Below are 19,049 nucleotides of genomic sequence, written 5' to 3' on the forward strand. Positions count from 1 at the left end.
AAGAAAAACAAGAAAACAAAACTTTTGGAATGACCTAGAGAACTAAACAAGTTGTTAATTTACAGAGTAACACGTGGCTGATGGGCCTACATCTTCCAGCCTGAAGATGGACAAGTAACTTCATTTTTCAAGACACTAATGAGATGGTCTTATTTAATTCAGTAAGACTTCAGCACGTATATTTAAAAAACACTCCCTAGAAAAAGGTTGTTTTTCAGAGTTTCTGGAATACTGAGCGGTCAACAGCGGGAGTGTTACGTATTCAGACTTCTAATTATTGGCAGCAGTTACCTGGGTGCCTGAAGAAAAACACTGCCTTTGAGGCTGTAGAAGCTTGTAAATATGAAGCTGAAAATCATCAAAAAATCATTTCTCTCAATAAAAAACGTGGGCAAATTAGAGAGGCCTCAGGAGCAAACATGTCCTTGCACTGGTCTTTGTGACTTAAAGTCAATCCCTCCTACTTTAAAAAAACTCAATCGCCCCAATAAACACCAAAACCAGAATGAAACATGAATTTAAATTAAATTTTAGCATGCTACAAATTGCCGTAAGAAAAATCCAAAAATATTCATTGCTTGCCAGTACTTTGGCAAAGAGTATTTTAGACGTGTACGACTCACCCACACCCACCATCCTCCACCCCACCATGTAAACATGAGAAGCTGCATCATCATATGGTGGATCTAATTACCAAGAGTTCTAGAGACTCTCAGTGGGTAAACATGAAATTCATACGTCCAATTTAAGGAAAATACATTGAAGTGAACCCTATCGATTGAATTCTAGTCAATTTAAATGAACGCAATAAGAAAAGCCTAAGGCCCCCACAGCAGCGCACTCTTGACTTATTTAGAGTTTATTATTCCATGGGTGCACTGGTGAAACTCAAGACAACCACCACAAAATCCTGCGTTTCCGCAGCTCCAAAAAGCTGAGCTCTTTCAGTGGCTTTACAGGGCTGTGTGAGTATTACCAGAACTGTTTGGGAAAACCAGCTTCTAAAGAATTTAAGGGAGCTGGATGCAAATGGAGCAACCTTGTGCTGCCCGAACCGTCATCTCTTCCTGTCACTCAGTGATGGTGTGTTTTTGTTGGAAAACTGAAGGTTATTTTATTCTGCACAGGTTTTTATACTGCATTTCCCAGCACAGTATTTATACATCACTACTGCAGCTACGTATTGAGAAGGTGGTGAGTTGTTTTTTTTATTTTAGGGAGTTTAGAGCAGTGTTTTCTCTCTACTAAAGCTGCCACAACAACATGAAGAATGAATTACCACTTGCAGCAAAACACCTAATAGAAACATTTTATTGCAATTTCCTCCAGAATCTGTGGGCTTAACTTAATAATTAAAACATTCAACGCCGACAAGTATTAGCTATGGTAAAAGAACAGATTCAGGAATTAAAGAAAAAAATGCACAGATTTAGCAACTGACAAAATATGTTAACGCAAAGAACCCAGCCTGTGCAAAGCCAAATTGTTTTGGACTGAGCAATATTAGAATACAGAGAAACAAACTAAAAATATCCTTTCCCTGTGAGGCAAGGGAAGGGAAAGGAAATAAACACTGCCATAGCCCAATTAGACCAACTTGTTTAACCAAACGTTGTTAAAACTTGGATTACAACTTTGGATAAATTTTGCTTTCTGTTGGTGCCTTTCATTCGCTGGCCCCAGTACAAATCAAAGCAGTTGGAATTTTAAGTAATGTCTCAAAAGAAATTACACCAGAAACAAAACCAGGTTGTGATCCATCTAACTCCATCCCCAGAACTCCTCCAACATTGCTCTGTCCTGCCTTTATGCAGGATACAGGAGACCATCAGCCTCCAGCAGAACCAAAGCAAGCCTCTTTCTTTCCACACTGACCAGTGGCTTTACCAGAGTTTTAAGTAGCCAGTTTCCCACAAAACCAACCTGTATCCTCTTCGCTAGAGGATTCTTCATGGGATTAAAAAGACTTCTTGGTTTTGGTATCTTCTTCTTGACAACCTGTGTTTGCAGAACTGTGTTAATGAAGACTGTCTCCAAAGACTGAAGGGATGGCAACAAGCAGCCCCTGAATGAACCTCACCTCCTGAGCCACCGCCTTTCCTCATTCATTCACAGAACCTCAAACCTGGCCGTATGGCAAAGCAGCCCTTACCCTGTACAAACTGCCCAGAGCTCTTCATTTTTTCCTCTACGTGTGGATTCACTGCAGAAGCCTTTATTTTGGTTGTTCTCAGAACTCCTACTATGGAAGCTGAAATACCTTGCAAATGTGTATGTTCACGGGGTTTGGCTGGGGAGAGAGCCACAACGCACAGATCAGTGGTTATGCAGGTCTAGTTCTTCCCAGTTAGGACATAAATTGGTAGAGGATCGTTTGTGATTTTGAATTTACTAGCTGATACCACTGAAAAGAAAAAGCTTCTCCACTTCAACATAAAGCTAACCAGGATTTGAAAGGAAGCGCAGGAGCTGCTGAACTGCATGGTTATTTGAGCAGAGTTCAAAAGTTGTATTTCCCAGCTCCCTCAGAGTTAACAAAGGTTACCCTAACCAGGGGAAAGCACAGACCTCTGTCTTGGATTGTTTATTTCCAACACCACTATGAGGCAGAAAGCCTTTTTTTTTGAATACATAAATTGACCAAGAGATAAATGTCATTCTTTGAACATATGCAAAGCCTCCTCTTAGACACACCTACCTTAAGGCGTCGGCATGGACTACAAGGTACTCAAGAACTGACATCTACCCTGTTCCTGGTTCTTTGCTCATTCCTTGTGACCATGCAGAGGAAAAAAAACCAAAACACACTCATAAAAACAACAGGAAGCCTTTAGGATAGTTTAGCTAACACTGTCGTCTTATTTTAGTCAGTAGTTTTGCTTCCGTGTCAAGATTTCTGGAAAATTCTCTTGCACGTGCCTTAATATCAAATTTGGTACCTAATGTTATGACAACAGGAGGCAATTTTTCCATTTTCAAACAAAAAGATACATGATGAAACTTAATTAGTTTGCAATGATTTAATTAAAATCTGCAGAACAACAGTGTACCTAATTAGAAGCATAATAATTATAGCAGTGTACCTCTCCATCTTTGAAGGGCCCATTACTCATTGAGGTGGTATGTTTTGTAATTTAAGATGATCCTTATTTTCATTTTCTAATTAGTTAAGTGCAGCCATCGTCATGTACAGGTAATTGCTTTATTAACTAGCTTAATTAAACTTCCTGTAAAACTGACAGCAACAGAGTTATTCTTCTTAATGTGTTGCTGACAAAAACATTAACTAATTACATAGTGCTCTTTACAGGGCTTACTTACCTCATGAGCTTAATTCATTAGTACTTTAAAGAGCTTTGAAAACTCTGACTGCAATACCCTACAGAAGTGCTTTGTATTGTCAGAGTATTAAACAGAGCTGTTGTAAAGAGAAATTGTTGTTTTCTGGGTACGAAGTTTTGTAATAAGGGAGAGAGCGTGCACATCTTAAAACATTTGCATTTCGAGCAGTATCTAGAGACTCAGCAAAATACTTGACAAACCTGAAGCCCACAGAGTTCAAAGTTCACAGGAAAGGATGATAGTGAGTTTCTAAAGTATCCAGAAATAACACAAAACTACATAAGAAAAAAAAAATGCTGGAATCAATTGCTGGAAAACCAGTATGAGGACTGAGTAGATACAGGCTGCATCTGTGCTCAAAGTTTGTCATGCACAAGCACTGACTTGTTGGTGCAACTAAAGAATCCTATCACTAAGAATTAGTTTGTCATCTAGAAAACAAAACAAGAACAAAAAGCCCCACCACAGCCAAACATCTCCACCTCCTTCAACTTCAACACTTCTGTGAAGCACACGAAATAACCCCGACCAACAATTGAGACAAATTTTGAAGACACTTCAGAAAGACTCAGAAAGGTTTAATGCCCAAAGGGCAGTGGGATTTTTCAAGCAGTACAACTCCCACATATGAAGCTAAATCAACTTAAGATCCATCAAAGCACTCAGTACCTTAAGTCTCCTATGGCAATAGTTCAGATGATCTTCTAAATCTCTTGTAGCACAAGATTTGGACATGGACTTCTCACAATTTTCAACATTTTCTAATTTGCCTTTGTGGTACCTTCACCTTTGAGTATTTTCCAATGGAAGAAATAAAAAGATTGCTTTGACTATCACTCAGTAAATAAGTTGAGAGGCTGAAGACTTCAGTATATTTGATGGAACAGAGAGTAACTTAAAAATCGTGAGCTCTATCAACCAACGTGCTTAAATGTGGTGGTTTATAGTTTACATTGTTTTAGTTTTTCCTACGACCCTTGTATTATTGAGTGCTTTGGGTTGGATCACTCTCCCCCATTTTATCAGGGAATTCTTGCCTCTAGGTCTACAAAGTCTTCGTTCACTAAGAAAATGTCACTATTTTAAAATAATGTTGGTTTTGAGGAAAAGCCATTCAGTTAGAAGTCCTCAGGAAAGCCTGTCCTGCTGCCTTCCTGGGGATGCTTCGACCTGCCGATAACCCATTATGTTCCGTTATGCTGTTTCACTCTTTTACCCACAGTGTCAGTTACTGAGCATCGAGAGACAGCCAGGCGTAACACCACACTGCAGTAACGAGCCTCAAGAACGCCCCACGCAGCCCATTCTTCTGCTGGGCCAGTAACATTTCCACTGCTGCTCCGCAAACGGCTGCCTTTAGAGAATCCTAAGCCCTTACAACCAAGGTGGATGGGCACAGTCAGTTCCCAGAATCACCAGCACTATAATTAACATAAGCAGAATGCTTTTTTTTTCCCCCCCAAATGCAATCTCCACAGAAAGCACTAGAACAAAGAGCCTAACAGCCTGAGGATCATCAAACAGTGCAAACCAGCAAGGTGATAACGCTGTTGGTATTTTGCCATATAGCCTTTATGAATGGAAGATTTTACTACCCAGTCAGGAAAAAGACATCATTTAAAAGAGCAACAACTAAAAATGCATTTTATGTTACTTTCCTGGACTTGAATCCTTCAAGATTTCTTGAAGTTTTCATAAAGAGAACATATCAAATTCCTCCACATTCCTCAAGCTCCATTGAGCACCATTTTAGATCAAGAACTGCAGTCTTAATTTTGCTTTAACATCTGAAACTAAACTTCTAAGGGGCAGAAACTAAAAATGCCAAGCAATGATATACAGAACAACTGAGACCTGTTTAAAAAGAAATTTCAACCCAAGTCAAAGCTGAAATGGAAAAGGAATACGCTCCGTTCTTGAAGGGCAGTACTCTGATGAGGAGTACGTTAGCTCCCTTAGCAGCTTGCCTTATCTAAAGATACAGAGGCCTCCACTTCTGCATAAAAATCCAAGAATCGCAGTTCATACCTTCGATCCCTCCGCCTAAGTATGCTACCGATTCGCACATCCTTTAGAATAAGAAAATTACAAAGGAGTCAAAGAGCAAATAAGACACAGGAAAAAAAAAAAAATCAGTCCTCTTGAAGTACACCAACGGTCCCAGCTTCTGGTCATCACTGGTTTAGGGACTCAGCGTGCTGGAGGTTAAGCAGCCTGCGGTGGATCCATTCGCCATGGATTTCTGTAAATCCCATTTGTATCTTTGGCCTGCAGTGAATTTAACAACTTTGAGCTGAAAAAAAATAAAAATACTTTGTTTTGAAACCATTGACTCAAGTTTCGTTAGATCGTGCATTACAAAGTCCAATGTTCCTGTTCCAGTATTAGTCATGATTTCATGTAAAATCACGCCGAAGCGTTTGGTTAATTCTGTTTCCTTGCAGTTCCACACCTCGGACAGCCACTGCTGCCCTCCTCCGAGCACCTCCCCGTTCATCTCAGCACTGACATGGTAGAAGTGATGATAATTGAAGGCAATGAGAAGTCCAGGCATTTACAGAGAGGCATGATACTGCTTGGTGTTTGTTCTCAGTTTGTTTTTCAACACTGTATTTGCATTTTTGCCTGGCAGTGGTCATTATAATGTCTTCTGAGAAACAGCCAGAACTATTCTGAGATCAAGTGGCTGAATGAGAGCCTGTGATGTGTATATTTGGCTATTTTCCCTTAATGTGAATTAGTGTGCATTTATTGACACCCAGGTTTCATCTGCATTTTATCAGACAGTCATACTTCTGCTGCAGCCTCTCCTTTGATTCATTTTTACCTCAGCTAACAGTTCAAAGCAGGGAAAGCGCAATCCCGGGTACAGACATTACCGACAGCGTGGCACGGTAGCCCCCAGTCATCACTGAATCGCTTTGATGCTGCTCTGTCAGTCCATGATCTCCAAGCCCAAACCCTGTCTCCTGCCTAAGCCCCCGCTGTGCTGGCAGGACGAGGCAAAAATCAAACCGAGCCAGGACAGATCAAAACGCTGGTGCATACGTGTATACCGCCTGTCTGCCTATGTGAGTAGAAGGCCAATACACAATTTCAGATGACTTTTTTCCCCCTGAAATGTAGTGGCTACTCTCACCTGTCTGCCTATGTGAGTGGAAGGCCAATACACAATTTCAGATGAATTTTTTCCCCCTGAAATGTAGTGGCTACTCTCCACGTTTCATTTATGAGCTTAGCAAGAATCCTTTCCTTTCCCCAGCATCTCCTTAAACGGTCACTAAGCAGCTGATGCAGAGCCAGATACATACATACAAGCACAAAGCAGTGTGGTATTTGCTCACTCTCAAACCTCCTCCTTTTCTGCATTTTTACAGTCAACACTAGAACACCTCAGTGCTGCATTGTCAGAAATAACATTGGCTAATGCACTGCATGTGCAAGAAAAGTACCAAAGAAAAGCTTTTAGTGACTTACTGTGATCCCTCTGTCTTACCCTTCCCTGGTGGAAACTAATTGAGGGAAGCAGTTGCATTCCGTTCATAAAAGATACCAGAATCCCACGATCATTACTGACCCTAGCAACATTATTTGTTAGGATATTAGAGAATACCACTTAGTTTTAATCCTTCACCTAGAGTAATTTCAGCTCATTTACCAAAATGTCTTTTAAAAAAAAAAAATCCAAACTGAAGAAATAAATCAATGAAGCAGAGCTTAGAAGAAATTGTAGAGACAATGATGTTCCTGCCCCAACACCATATTCACACATTTACAAAGTACTTATAGCAGGACTATTGCATTTTGCTGCATAAGCATCTCCTTGATACTGCATAAAGGTTAAGCAAACACATCCTTTCGCTAGGACAATTGTCACGCAGAAATTACCGATCGGCACGATACTGGAAGAGCCTTCAACCCAAAAAAAATTTTAGAAAAAGCAGCTACATATCTGCAAAGTGATGAGCAATCGCTCCTGTGGAACAGTTCTCCAAAAGCAATGAAACCCGACCTTCCCCAGGCAGCGGTACAGAAGATGGACAAAATCTGCAGAAGAGAAGTTGCTGCACTTGAGACTAACATGATGCTGTAGTTTTCAATTGCTAGGACAGGAGCAACTGAGACTTAAACACTCATTAAGTAAATAAATAAATGAAGATGAGACAAAGTTGATTCAGAATAAATCTTTTAAAAATGCTTGCTTAACAGGCAACTTGGAGCCCCTTTCCCGCATCCTGTGTGCAAGGATGAGAGTTTCTGCTGATTTGCTCCTTTAGCCACTCAAATCCCTCATCCAGAACAGAAGAGAGACATCACTGAATTAGCCACAGCAGCACAGTAATCTGTGTGTCCATTAACGGATGAAGAATTCAAGCTGCCTGGCTGAAAACGTAATGCAGCTGTGATGTCACCATCATGGTTACATCACAGCCGGGAATTTCTTCCCGGCTCACTTTTTTCCTGGATTTTTGGAGGGCTATTTTTGGATTTTAAAGGTTAGGTTTATCAGCTGTCAAACCTTACCTTGCATATAGGAAGGGAAGAAAACATGACGGGTACTCCCTAAGCACCCTGCCAGTGCCTGAGGTGCTGTTTACAGAACACATACCTGAGACATGGAAGGCTTTATTCTGTAAGGGGAGATCTGGACTGGCTGGAATGGCTGTGAATCCAGTTTGTTTTATTGAGTCAAGCCCTGAGGTGATCATATTTTCAATATAACAATGAGCCAATTCATCCCCACTGAGATATGGAATTTTTTTATGATACCGTATATGCTGCATCTGGCACATAAGCCTATCAAAACCGTGGTTTAAATGAGCTGTAATATGCTACCCAGGCAGCATGGAAAAAAATTAATAAAAAAAGACCTATCACACAAAAATGATACTACCAAGTTACTTTACCATTTGGAGAGCAAATCTTAAGCACAAGAACTATCCCCAGCCCCTCTTGACTGAACAAGCCAATCTGACCAAATGGATTTTTTCTGTTGCATCACCAATACTGAAAGCATTCTACTTCATTAGCAAGAATGAGCTATTTAGAGAAACATGAATCACATGAAAGTCTTAAGATTCTGATCTGTCATTCTGATGCACTCTTTGTCAAATATGTACAAATTTACATTTATCAGCAATTTTTACACAAAAAATATTCCCAAGCTGAAGTAGACTGTAATTTAATACCGCCTGTTAATGAAAGCTATTTCATCTTGTACTGCAGCCTGGATGGCCACGACTGACAGCACTTCGGGCCAGGGGCAGACCCTACCTTGGTGGTATATGTGTGTCCATCAGATCCACAGACAGCGCTGGCATGCGTCATGGGGCAAGGCTTGCACTTTACGATGTTAGCTGGTCCACTCCAGTGCTTCTGGGCCGAGCTCCCTTTCTTTTGTCGAAGGCTGTAAAATAAAAGACATCAGGGTTGTTTTTTTTTTTTTTAATGTGCTGACATAGAACAGAACAATGAATGTGTCTCTCAATAAGGCAAAGGTGGCTTCTCAACACAGTGTTAATTTAAAAGAATTAAATAGAGCTCCTGACAATGGTTCTGTACATTACAGCAGACAATCTAAAAAGCCATAAATTGGTAGGCATGCCTAGATTTACAATAATTGACAGCTTCATTTTGATTTATAACCACAAAAGACTTCACTTAAGACGACAGCACTTTGTTGAACCACATGGTGTTTCTGGTGAAGCAGGCGAGTAATGTTACATCGGGTTGTACTTACAGACAGTTCCACCAGGTCTTCTCCGAGTTGCCAAGTTACAGTAGTGACACTTAAAACAAGATTCTTTGAAAAACACTGAAACTTATATTATGCTTATAAAACCATACAAATTCACCAAACAACTGTCGCTGTGCACGCAGCCGCCCTCTCCACACACCAGCCTCTACCAGCTGCTGTTCTCAGATTGACCACAGTCCCCCCAAGAACGCTGTAAAGCAACAGAGAGCAGCTCCAAATCTACAAATGCACTTGTAGAGTGACTGCGGTTGTCCTCAAGTCATGGACTACTCAATTATTGCATTGAAAATGTCCATGAAAAGACATCCACGCCAAAAACTTACTGCAAAACATGTGCAATTGATTCTGATTAACAGCTCATCTTCCTGCCATAATGAACTACTTGACTGATACACCATTAAATAATTATCACCAGCTACTGTTGTGAGCTGATTGTTTGCTTTAGAAACCACAAGTCAATGTTACGGTGTAGATTCATTTTGGCCACGTGTACTTGTCTTCCACTTGAAAGCATTTACAAGGGAAGGCGAGCCATTGCATCAGCTTTGCTGCACACTTAAGAAAAATAACCACCATCTGGTCTCATACCACGATAAAAAAAAATAAAACAGTTCAGCTAGTAATACATTCCAAAGTGTCGCTGAATGACTTTATCACCATTTTAGAAAAATATATACAGATATTTTTTAAACCAATTTCACTACAGCTTGCAATTTGCTACCCAATCCTGGCTCTGATGCAATGACACCTTCAGCTGCTAAAATAATAACAACTGTATTCCTTCATCTCAGTTCTAGTTGTCTTCAGGTCTAACCTTTGTCAGTGATGAATAGTACTATTAGCAAGCTTGTGTCCACAGAAGGAATCCAATCATGATATAATAAACTTTGAAAACAGAAGCCTAGTATTTAAGACTAAATTCCCTTGTTATTTTGAAGAAGTTTTCTTCGCACGCAGAGTAGCTCTCCCTCCTTCAGACGGGCTCTGACTTGCAGAGTTACCATTACACCAGGTGCTAAATGCTGTGGAAGGGTGGTTGCTTGGCTCTGAACCCCCAAACACAACTCTGCAGACAGGCTCTCTTACGCCAGGGCTCTACAAACGATCTATTTTTCAGAGCAATTGACTTTTCCGCAGCCCACTTGCCTCCAACAATGCTTTGTTACTAAAACGCAATGATTATCTTATTTTCTGAAACAGTTTTGATTACAGGCATTTCTTTTGTCTTTTCAGCTTGACAAGAAGATTCCCTCATTCACTTATGGCCCTGCAATTCTGGAAACTCACAGACTCTGAGTCAAAAGCACGTTTGGGTGGAGCACGGTAGACACTGATGAGCAGAGCCTGGAGATGGATGCGAAAGGTGCTGTGCTTCTCCTTTGGATGGGTCATGGTCCAAAAACAGACTTTAACCTTTTCACAGACTTTGATTTCCACAATCTCAAAAGACAGACCCTTGTCTGTATTGGAAGTAGTTAAGAAGAGAGTCTCAGGATTAGTTATAGAAATGCTAAACTTGAAGTGTATGATTTAGTGCCATCGTCATCAAAACCATTAACCACAAAGCACGCAGGATGGAGATGAGTGACTGAACTAATGAGCACCTCATCAAAATTAAATGCAGATTGAAGCTCTTCACTAGACTGCTGCCTAACAAATCACAGCACCTCCAGGCTCTGAGTGGCAAGCATAGAATACATTGCACGGCACGTGTGGACCAAATGGCATTCAGGCATTTCACACTACAACCTTAAAAGAAAAGTCCACTCTGGACATGGCCTCACACCCTCCCTGCTCTTAATTTCTTTAATCCTGCCTTGGTCATCAAGATTCATTCTGCAAAGCCAGTTTCTACTGGAAGATTCTTCTAGAGTCAATAATGTTTTCCAATCTCCCATTCTCACTTAAAAAAAAAGTAATTTAATTGGTCCATTTTGAGTCATTTCAGCAGCTCATCAAGCCTGGTGGCCCTTTCAATCACTGAGAGTCAAAAGGAACACGCACAGCCTCAGGCGCAAGCTCTGCACTCACTGCAGCTGCCTCGAAGCCAACAGCAAGCAGAAGCAGAGCCTCCCCCTTAGCTAGAACAAACATCGGCTTCACCTGAGTGTGATTTGCAGAGCTTCACTTACAGATGCTGAAGGAAACATTTCTCTTCCTCCCTATTCCCTTCATCTTCTGGATCTTCTTCTGACAGTAAAAGGAAACGTACTCTCAAAGAGAGTGATATTTAACAGCAAGAAGAATTCACAGTGGAGCACATCTCAGAGCATTTCATTGGCTCAAAAAGTGGTTTTGGTAGCACTTCACGTGCAAAACAAGGCAGGAGATTGCTGGAAGAAACCTGCAGCAGCCCCAAATCAGTGTTTTGCTTGCAAAAGACAATTGGGTTTCAAAAATGAATATATTCTTTACAAGCTACATTTTTGTCAGAAACAATAGTGCAAAATGTCACTGTTTGAAGCAAATCAAAACTAATTTTTGTCAGCTTGGCCAAGTGAGCAATAGCTGGAAGTTTTAACTAGACACCCCAATTCCACACCCCCACCAAAAATATAGACAAGCCCCCATTTCCTAGAGAGAACATTATTTTCCAGAAGCAAATATGTATTTTTTTTTTCCTGGAGGGATATTTTGAGAGGCTGGGTAACACTCCTGGAAACTTTTCAATCCTATAACCCCTCACAACACATCAAACATCCAAACAAACAAATTAAAACCTAGAAAAGAATCTCGGCTGCCACAAGCAGCCAGCCAGCAAATCCCTTCTCAATGGCAGCGCACACTCATCGAGGCTGGGAACATGTTTTGCTATGCTAATCGTCTTGTTTCAGAATAAACATGTCAGGAGTGAGCCAGGCCAAAGCAAATTAGTCTGTATTGGGTTTTTTCCTGACAACTTAACCAACTTTAATCCTGCTTTAAGTCTCAGAGTTGAAAGGATCTACTACAAATCACTCAAAAATAACAGCTGTGCAGAAAGAACAAACAAGACCCCGCCCCGCCCCACCCCCCCGAGGTAAGTGTCTGCCACGTCTATGAGAACAAGAGGACCGAGCACGGTCCGTATTCCAGAACCAGGCAGACATGACTGTCTTACTCAAGGCTGGCAGGCAAACCCTGCACGCTCTTGGTTTTCAGACTGGTGAACCAATGCACTGAAAAGCCTCAGATTTAAGGAGTTGTTCAGTTTTACATAATTCAGCCTCTTAACATTTTAACACACAAAGAAATTCTAGTGCTTTGAAACATTCACACTTCACCACAGGGAGACCGTACACAGACTCAACTTCATTGCTCATTACACAGACTCACTGCTTACCACATACTGCGAGGACGCAGGGAGACCACATCTGCTTTGCTTCCCCAGGAAGAGGGAGAACGCAGCAGGGTTTCCAGAAGCCATCAGCCAGATGCTAGGACCACACACAGTCGCTCCAGCCAGCCATGCTGCACAGCCTGCCCCAGTGCCACAACCTGCACTGCCAAGCGCTGGGTCTTCCAAGCACAAAGCCTCAGTTGTGGAAGAGGAAGCTCAGAAGCTCTAGAAAAGCTGGCTCCACCTAAGGTTTTAATGCTTCCAGGTGTGTGCTGGGGAGCCAGCAGCTTAGTTCCACTGGGAGCTGATGAGTGCAGCTGGTCACCTTGCCCCTGCTGAGAGCCCGGGGGATGCAAACCACCCAGCCTCTTCGCACCAGGCTGGTGACTAGGGGTTGTTCCTGACTGGGAGCACCAGCTCTTGGCACTGAGACAGCTTGCTGGGGGGTTGAACTCTGCCTTTGATTTAGCAAAATTTTACCAAAGCCAATGCTCAAACCAAACATCACAAACATGTAAGTCATAGTTTTGAGCCATATCCTGAGAAGCTCTCTGAGAGGATGATACGGGCTGTGCTGTTTGGGGATCTCTGCCCAGCCCAGAACAGCATGCATGGAAATAACCTCTGCAAAGCCAGAGGCCAAAATGAAGTCACTTGCACAAAAATGTTTTGTTTATTTACATTCACAATGTGTTATATTTACATTTATTTTTAAATCTTACATAGGTCCTAGAACTGTGAGTAATTTCATTTTCATTTGCCCTGAAATACTCTTGGAGAAATTGAAATTTTAAAATGGCATTTTTAAAAGGGAATACTTTATCTTTTAAGGTGCAACCTGGAGGGCATCACCACAGGATTACAATGACAACACAAGAAGTGAGAGTGGATATGAAATGGATAAGCATAGCTTCACCCAATACTTACTGCCAAAATATCGCACAAAGTTCATTTTCTTACTGAACTCATTGATAGATTTTAATTAATTTACTTATTGAGAAGACAATGATCTCTTACAATGCTCTGCAGCTGATTTCTCTTGTTGATAATCTCTAGGTGAAGCTGTGGTGAATAGAGTATGATATGATTAGGGTGTCTATAAAGACATGCAATTAAAAACAAGACCTTGTAAATTTGATACAGAATGTGCAAATCAAGAATATTAGTGTCCAATTTTGAGACAACAGCTTATCAGAAAACATGGGCATATTACATTCTAATAAGCTGTATAACATTGCTACATAAGATAATGACTACGAGAAAAACAATTGAGAAATTATAATGTAATTTCAAATGGCAAACTGTTCTGTTCTTTCAATTAGTATTATCACTGCCAGCTAGGAACAGCCAAAATATCAACAGGTTTTATAAGCGAGACCAGTCCTGTGCTTTTATGTTGATTTGCACTTGATTGTCCAAGTGCAAATTCAATTGAAGCTGTAAATGAAGTTTAGTATTAAAAAAGATATAAAATTCACTTTTCAGAAGAAAATTTACAATATTAAGAGTACGTCACTCCTCTTCAAAACAAGTTATTTCCAATAAATTAGCAGATTAATCACTGCTGGGTTTAGTGCACTTGCAAATCAGGCTCCTTTGAATACAAGTTGGCAGGCTATTATCCTGAAAGTCCTGCCAAAGTTTTGAGAAGATGACGACAGTACGTAAAAGTTCCTCCTTAGGACTTCAGAACCTATTTAGTAACTGTACTGGACAAGAAAAAGACACTTCTTCAGCCGAAGGAGTTTCTGTTAGATGAATTTTCAAAGGTCTGTTGCAAATAACACCAGAAAGTTTCTCGAAAAACTCCAACAAACAAGTTACTCACTATCTTCTAAGAGAAAGCGTCAGGTAAACAAAATAGAGAGATTGGTACTGTCTGCTCTTGTTCTTGAAGTCACTGTTTCAGTGACATTGCACCAGTGTGGAATTTAGTTCAATACATACAGCAAATTACTTGCAATGCTCACCTCTGCGATTCTGCTGCCTAAAATAACACACTACCTACTTCAGGTCCTATCTGAGTGGTACTGAGTGGGTCAGGAATTTTTTGCTAAAACAGGCCTTAACTACAAAATACTAACTTGACAGAATCAAATTCTTTCATGGAGAGAAATTGGTGTTACTGAACTTTTACTGGACATTGCCACTGAGGGTCTAGACGGTGGTGTGCCAGTTTATCTCGGGCTGCAAATGACCTTGAGGTCCCAAGGTTGGGGCTTTGCAAGTGCTTGACACATAAAGTTCCTATTTCCTCTGCTCTACAGCCAGATGTCTGAAAGCCCTCAGAGCTCTGGTCCTAGTTGGGCTGATGGCAGGGAAGACCATCTCTTCCCAGTGGTCTCTTCCAGAGACCTCTTCCATGCAGCACAAGTCATCTCACCATCCTCAGGGTTTGCAAGATCCCTGGAAGGCAGGTTGGAGTCAGGCACCCACAGGTGGGTCCAGCTACTGCAAGGATTAGCAATAAAACCTTGTCTTCAGGTCTTTGTGAGTTCTGAGCATTAGTTTTCAATCGCAGCTTGCATGGAGACATTCCTCAAGGTTAACTTCATCCACCTTTCTTTCTAGACATCATCTTGACATCATCACATCTAGACATCATCAAATGTCATATGTCACATACAATTACACATCAGTCAAGCCCTACGGAAATAAAAATAAAAGGTTCAGTGCACCAAAGCAGGTACCAAGTATTTGTGCTTCCTAAGAAGCTGGAAGGAGCTCTCACAGAGAAACTTAAATGGATTCCTGAAGCTGGAACAATTCACTGTGGGAAGCATTTAAAATGTACTGCCTGTACCTTCTCTATGCCTCATGCACAGTTTGTTCCTGACTCCCCGAAGGAAGCTTATCACTCTAAAGATAAACCCAGCAGTGCCTGGCTGGTGCTATCTGTCCTTTGCACAAGCTGTTTCTCTTTGTTCTTGAGGAAAAGAATGACAGAACTGAAATTTGCCAGTATAAATGGCAATGCTTTCTTCTCTCTTTTTATCATTTTTGTATTCTGTTTACTAGAGCTAAGAGTCTGACCTCATTTCTACAACCTTTCATATTTTTCACAACAGCTGTATATACCTTGAGCTACTACTAGTCAAGCTATGTGAAGAAAAGAGTCTACACATATTGCCTTGGAAAAAAAAAGATACTAAGCTTTTGAATTAGATACAGACTCCTTATTTAATACAAAGGCTGTACAATGAGAACAGACATGATTTGAGTAATTTTACTACCTGAATTTACACCTTCACATACAAAGAGTAATACCATGCAGAGCCGCTTTGCATTTCAGCATCATCCCATTGCACTTCCATACTACCACTTCCTTTGATTTCATTATTCAAAGAAAAAATGTCAACAACCTGATAGTACTCAGGCTGTTGATTACCTCCTCTTGCTCCCCAACAGATCTGGCTTAAAAGAGCTAGAAGAAATAAAAGGTCTCTACTCATTATACTTCGGTAGATGTGCAGAGATTCTCAGTGGGGCATGCTGGGGAGCGGGGACCCTTCTGGCAGAACAAGGCTTGTCCAGGACTTCCTCCCACAGTAAATGGATACTCTACTTGCTCGGTGTTTCTTCCGAACAATGATAATGATGAGATAATACTGAGAATTAAATCTGTCCATTGCTGGAGAGCACTGGTCAGAAAGCAGGCTGTACTCAGAAGATGGAGTTGGAGATGAAAAAGGTAGGGAAGAGTGGAAAGGAAAATCTCAACTGTTGAGGTGAAAGTGCAACAGGTTTCAGGCCAATGAAATGAAAAATAGGTGTTTCCAAGGGAAGAGGAAGAGTCAAGCCTCTATTTCTCACCCATAGTAAGAAGGCAGATAAAAAGCATGGGGGAAACAACGTACCTGGAGGAACTTGTCAGCTGGATATAGGGAAGGCTGAAAGTTTTGGTACAGCAATAAGTTCTGTGAGAAAAAAATCCTGACACATCTTGCAGGGAAAACACCCTGAAGTTCCTTGCATGGATCCTACTAGGTCCATCTAGCAACCAGCTCTTGAAAGAATAAAGGATCTTGGGGCCCAGGATGCTCAAGGTTATTAGTTCTCCAAGATGAAAGAATCTTTATTTTATATTTTCTTATAGGTTTTAAAGGAACAAAGGATTTGGAAAAGCTGGCATCGATTCTGAGAGACTAGAGGGTCAGGAAATCTGTAGTCTGTAAAGACTGATTTGCTACAGCTGCTGAAGGTCATTTCTGAGAACGTTGTGAAAGCACCTACTTAAGCGAGGCTGCTCAAACAACCGCAAGATCTGTGCTATAATACGGCCTTTAAATATGGACACTGTTAAACTTCCAAGACAACTTGCTCTGCACAGGACCAGGATCTCTTAGTACAAGTATCCTTCAGAGATGTTAGTACCTGGACTTAACTTATTCCTGGGCTAAAAATGATCAGATTGTTCAGTAAGGTCCTTAGAGAAGCGCATGGATTTCTGCCTTTTGGCACCTGAATACATAAAAATGGTGTTTGAACGGTCCACTTACATCCTTAGCTAATGGGCAATTTATTCTTTAAACTAAATTCTTAATGATTTGCAACTTTTAGACCTAATACACATGCTGCACAGATAGGAAAACTGGCAGGTACACAAAGGAAAAAAAACAAAACAAAAAATCCACACAAACATACCATGCTGGTGTTTTGAAAAGTCATTATGCTCTCCTGAATAAACAACACAGCTTCTAAACTCTGCCTGTTCTCATGAATTTTCATAAGAGAATTATTTTCCTTTTCATCGTTATTTTTACACAAACATAAAAAGGAATTTCAGACACCAAACTATGTAAAAATAAAATGAAGCGCCTTGAATTTCAAAGGAGGAGGGGAGATAGCAGGAAGTTCATAATTAAAGCTGAAATATTTTCTACCACTCCTCAGTTTGGAATAATCTCCAGCAGCCACTTCTGAACCCTGCATTTTGCATGCTGCATGAGATGCTGTAGCGTGGCACAGAGCCCTTAAAAGTGAAGCGTGCAGCAAATTCAGTACTTTTGTTGGCACTGGCTTTCTTTCCTTCCTTCCCTGACAGCCTACCTGGTTTCTCCCTGTTACCAGAAAAGAACACTTTTTAAGAGGATGAAGGCACCTCCTCTCTGCCCAGCCTCTGATTATTCAGGTATTGTAATATTGTATTGACCAGGTCTGCGTCCTCCTGCTGGCAGAGCTTGCCAAGATCCCTGAGGATGCTGAATTGCTGATGGCGCGTGAGACAAATCTGCGCTGTCACGTTGGTTTGGGAAGCAGAGCTGATCCTCGCTCCCTTTGCCTGGATTCATGCACTTAGGCCGCTTCAAAATTGTTTTCACCAAAGCTGGCAGAGCAGACTTTTTCCACCATTCCCCTGCTACAGCTCCTGTTTCCAGTCACAGTGGAGAACCCGTGTGGCCGAGGAGCTGTGCAAACAGAACGGTGCAAGTACTTAGTAAGGCTAAAACTCATGGCAGATTCCTTGGCAGCATTTAGTAACCCCAGAAAGACCCAACGTGCCTGATGGATCTCCCAGAAGCTGCGGATAAATGAGCTTTAAAAGGGTCCTCACTCTCGGCCAAACACAGGGCTCTGACAGGGTCAACAGCACCGAAACCCCACGGCTCAGGTCTCTGCAGCTGGGCAGCTGCTTGGCAGAACAGACCCGCTGGCACAGACCAGCGGGCTGGGATAGGTGGCAGGGCGACACTGGGGTCTTGACCAGCCCTATGCCCTTCAGTACAGTTTTCAACTCAGCCTTGTTTATTCCAGTAGTTCAGTCACGTGGCTTGTACATGCCAAAAAAGCCCCAAAAGCGTGAGCTTGGGTTTTTGGTTTTTTTTTCTGAAGCAAAAAGGTTCAGAAATCTTATTGTCGCTTTGCAACTGCAGGGGAGAAATCAGCAACCTCCCTGAACCACGCATCCTCACACAGCTCTGCTGCGTTCTGCTTCATTATGTTGATTTTGCTTTTCCTGAGGCGAATAACATGCAATCCTCACAAAAATTGACATATTGCTGGTAGGGATCAGAAAGTAAATGCATTTTAAAAAACGGAGTAATAATTCTTGCCCTTAAGGCACTAAACCAAATGTTGCTTTTTAAAAATGACTGCACAGTACTTCTGTTGTGTGAATACTTGCTATCGCGGTACAAACAATCAGTTACAAGCTGTGCTAGCAAAATATTTGCCCCTTCTGACACATTTTATTATGAGAGAAGCTTATTAAATTCTCAAGAAAGCTACAGCAGATTAAGCTGTTGAGGATTTTTACAATTAGCATCCATTACCTAACAATTCATATATGATTTCTGAACAGAATTGGCTTGTCAAACAACAGACAATTAAAAAAAAAAAAATCAATCCCAAAGCCACAGCCCAAGTGTGGTCTGAATCCACTATTCCAGGTTGGTTTGGAAAAATAATCAGAGTGCACTTTCCTGTGTCAGAATAAAATGAATGGTAGCGAAATGCATGCTAACCAAACCAGTTATAAATTTTATAAGGAGCGGGGTAATTTTAAAATCCCATCCTTTTTAGCATCTAAATAGCCTAATGCTCCTGTTGCTTATTCAGCACTGCTGATTTACAGAGCTCAGTACTCTGAATGTCTAACCACTCTGCTGCATTTCTCAGCGTATTCAGTGC

General features: G+C 41.2%; 1 protein-coding gene across 1 annotated transcript in view; it reads right to left on the bottom strand.

Moving 5' to 3' along the window:
• Window positions 1–10,492, bottom strand: part of LOC104495043 (testican-1-like) — a 91,295-nt gene extending 80,803 nt beyond the window's left edge. Inside the window, exons 1-3 of the mRNA XM_010137963.1 lie at window positions 10,388–10,492; window positions 9,067–9,131; window positions 8,617–8,749 (exon numbers count right to left, since the gene is read on the bottom strand). Coding sequence (XP_010136265.1) covers window positions 8,617–8,749; window positions 9,067–9,131; window positions 10,388–10,492 — 303 coding nt within the window. The remainder of the gene's footprint in view (window positions 1–8,616; window positions 8,750–9,066; window positions 9,132–10,387) is intronic.
• Window positions 10,493–19,049: the final 8,557 nt, after the last annotated feature.

This window comes from Buceros rhinoceros, unplaced genomic scaffold (genome assembly GCF_000710305.1).
Source record: "Buceros rhinoceros silvestris isolate BGI_N320 unplaced genomic scaffold, ASM71030v1 scaffold7516, whole genome shotgun sequence".
In the NCBI taxonomy this organism is placed as follows: domain Eukaryota; kingdom Metazoa; phylum Chordata; class Aves; order Bucerotiformes; family Bucerotidae; genus Buceros; species Buceros rhinoceros.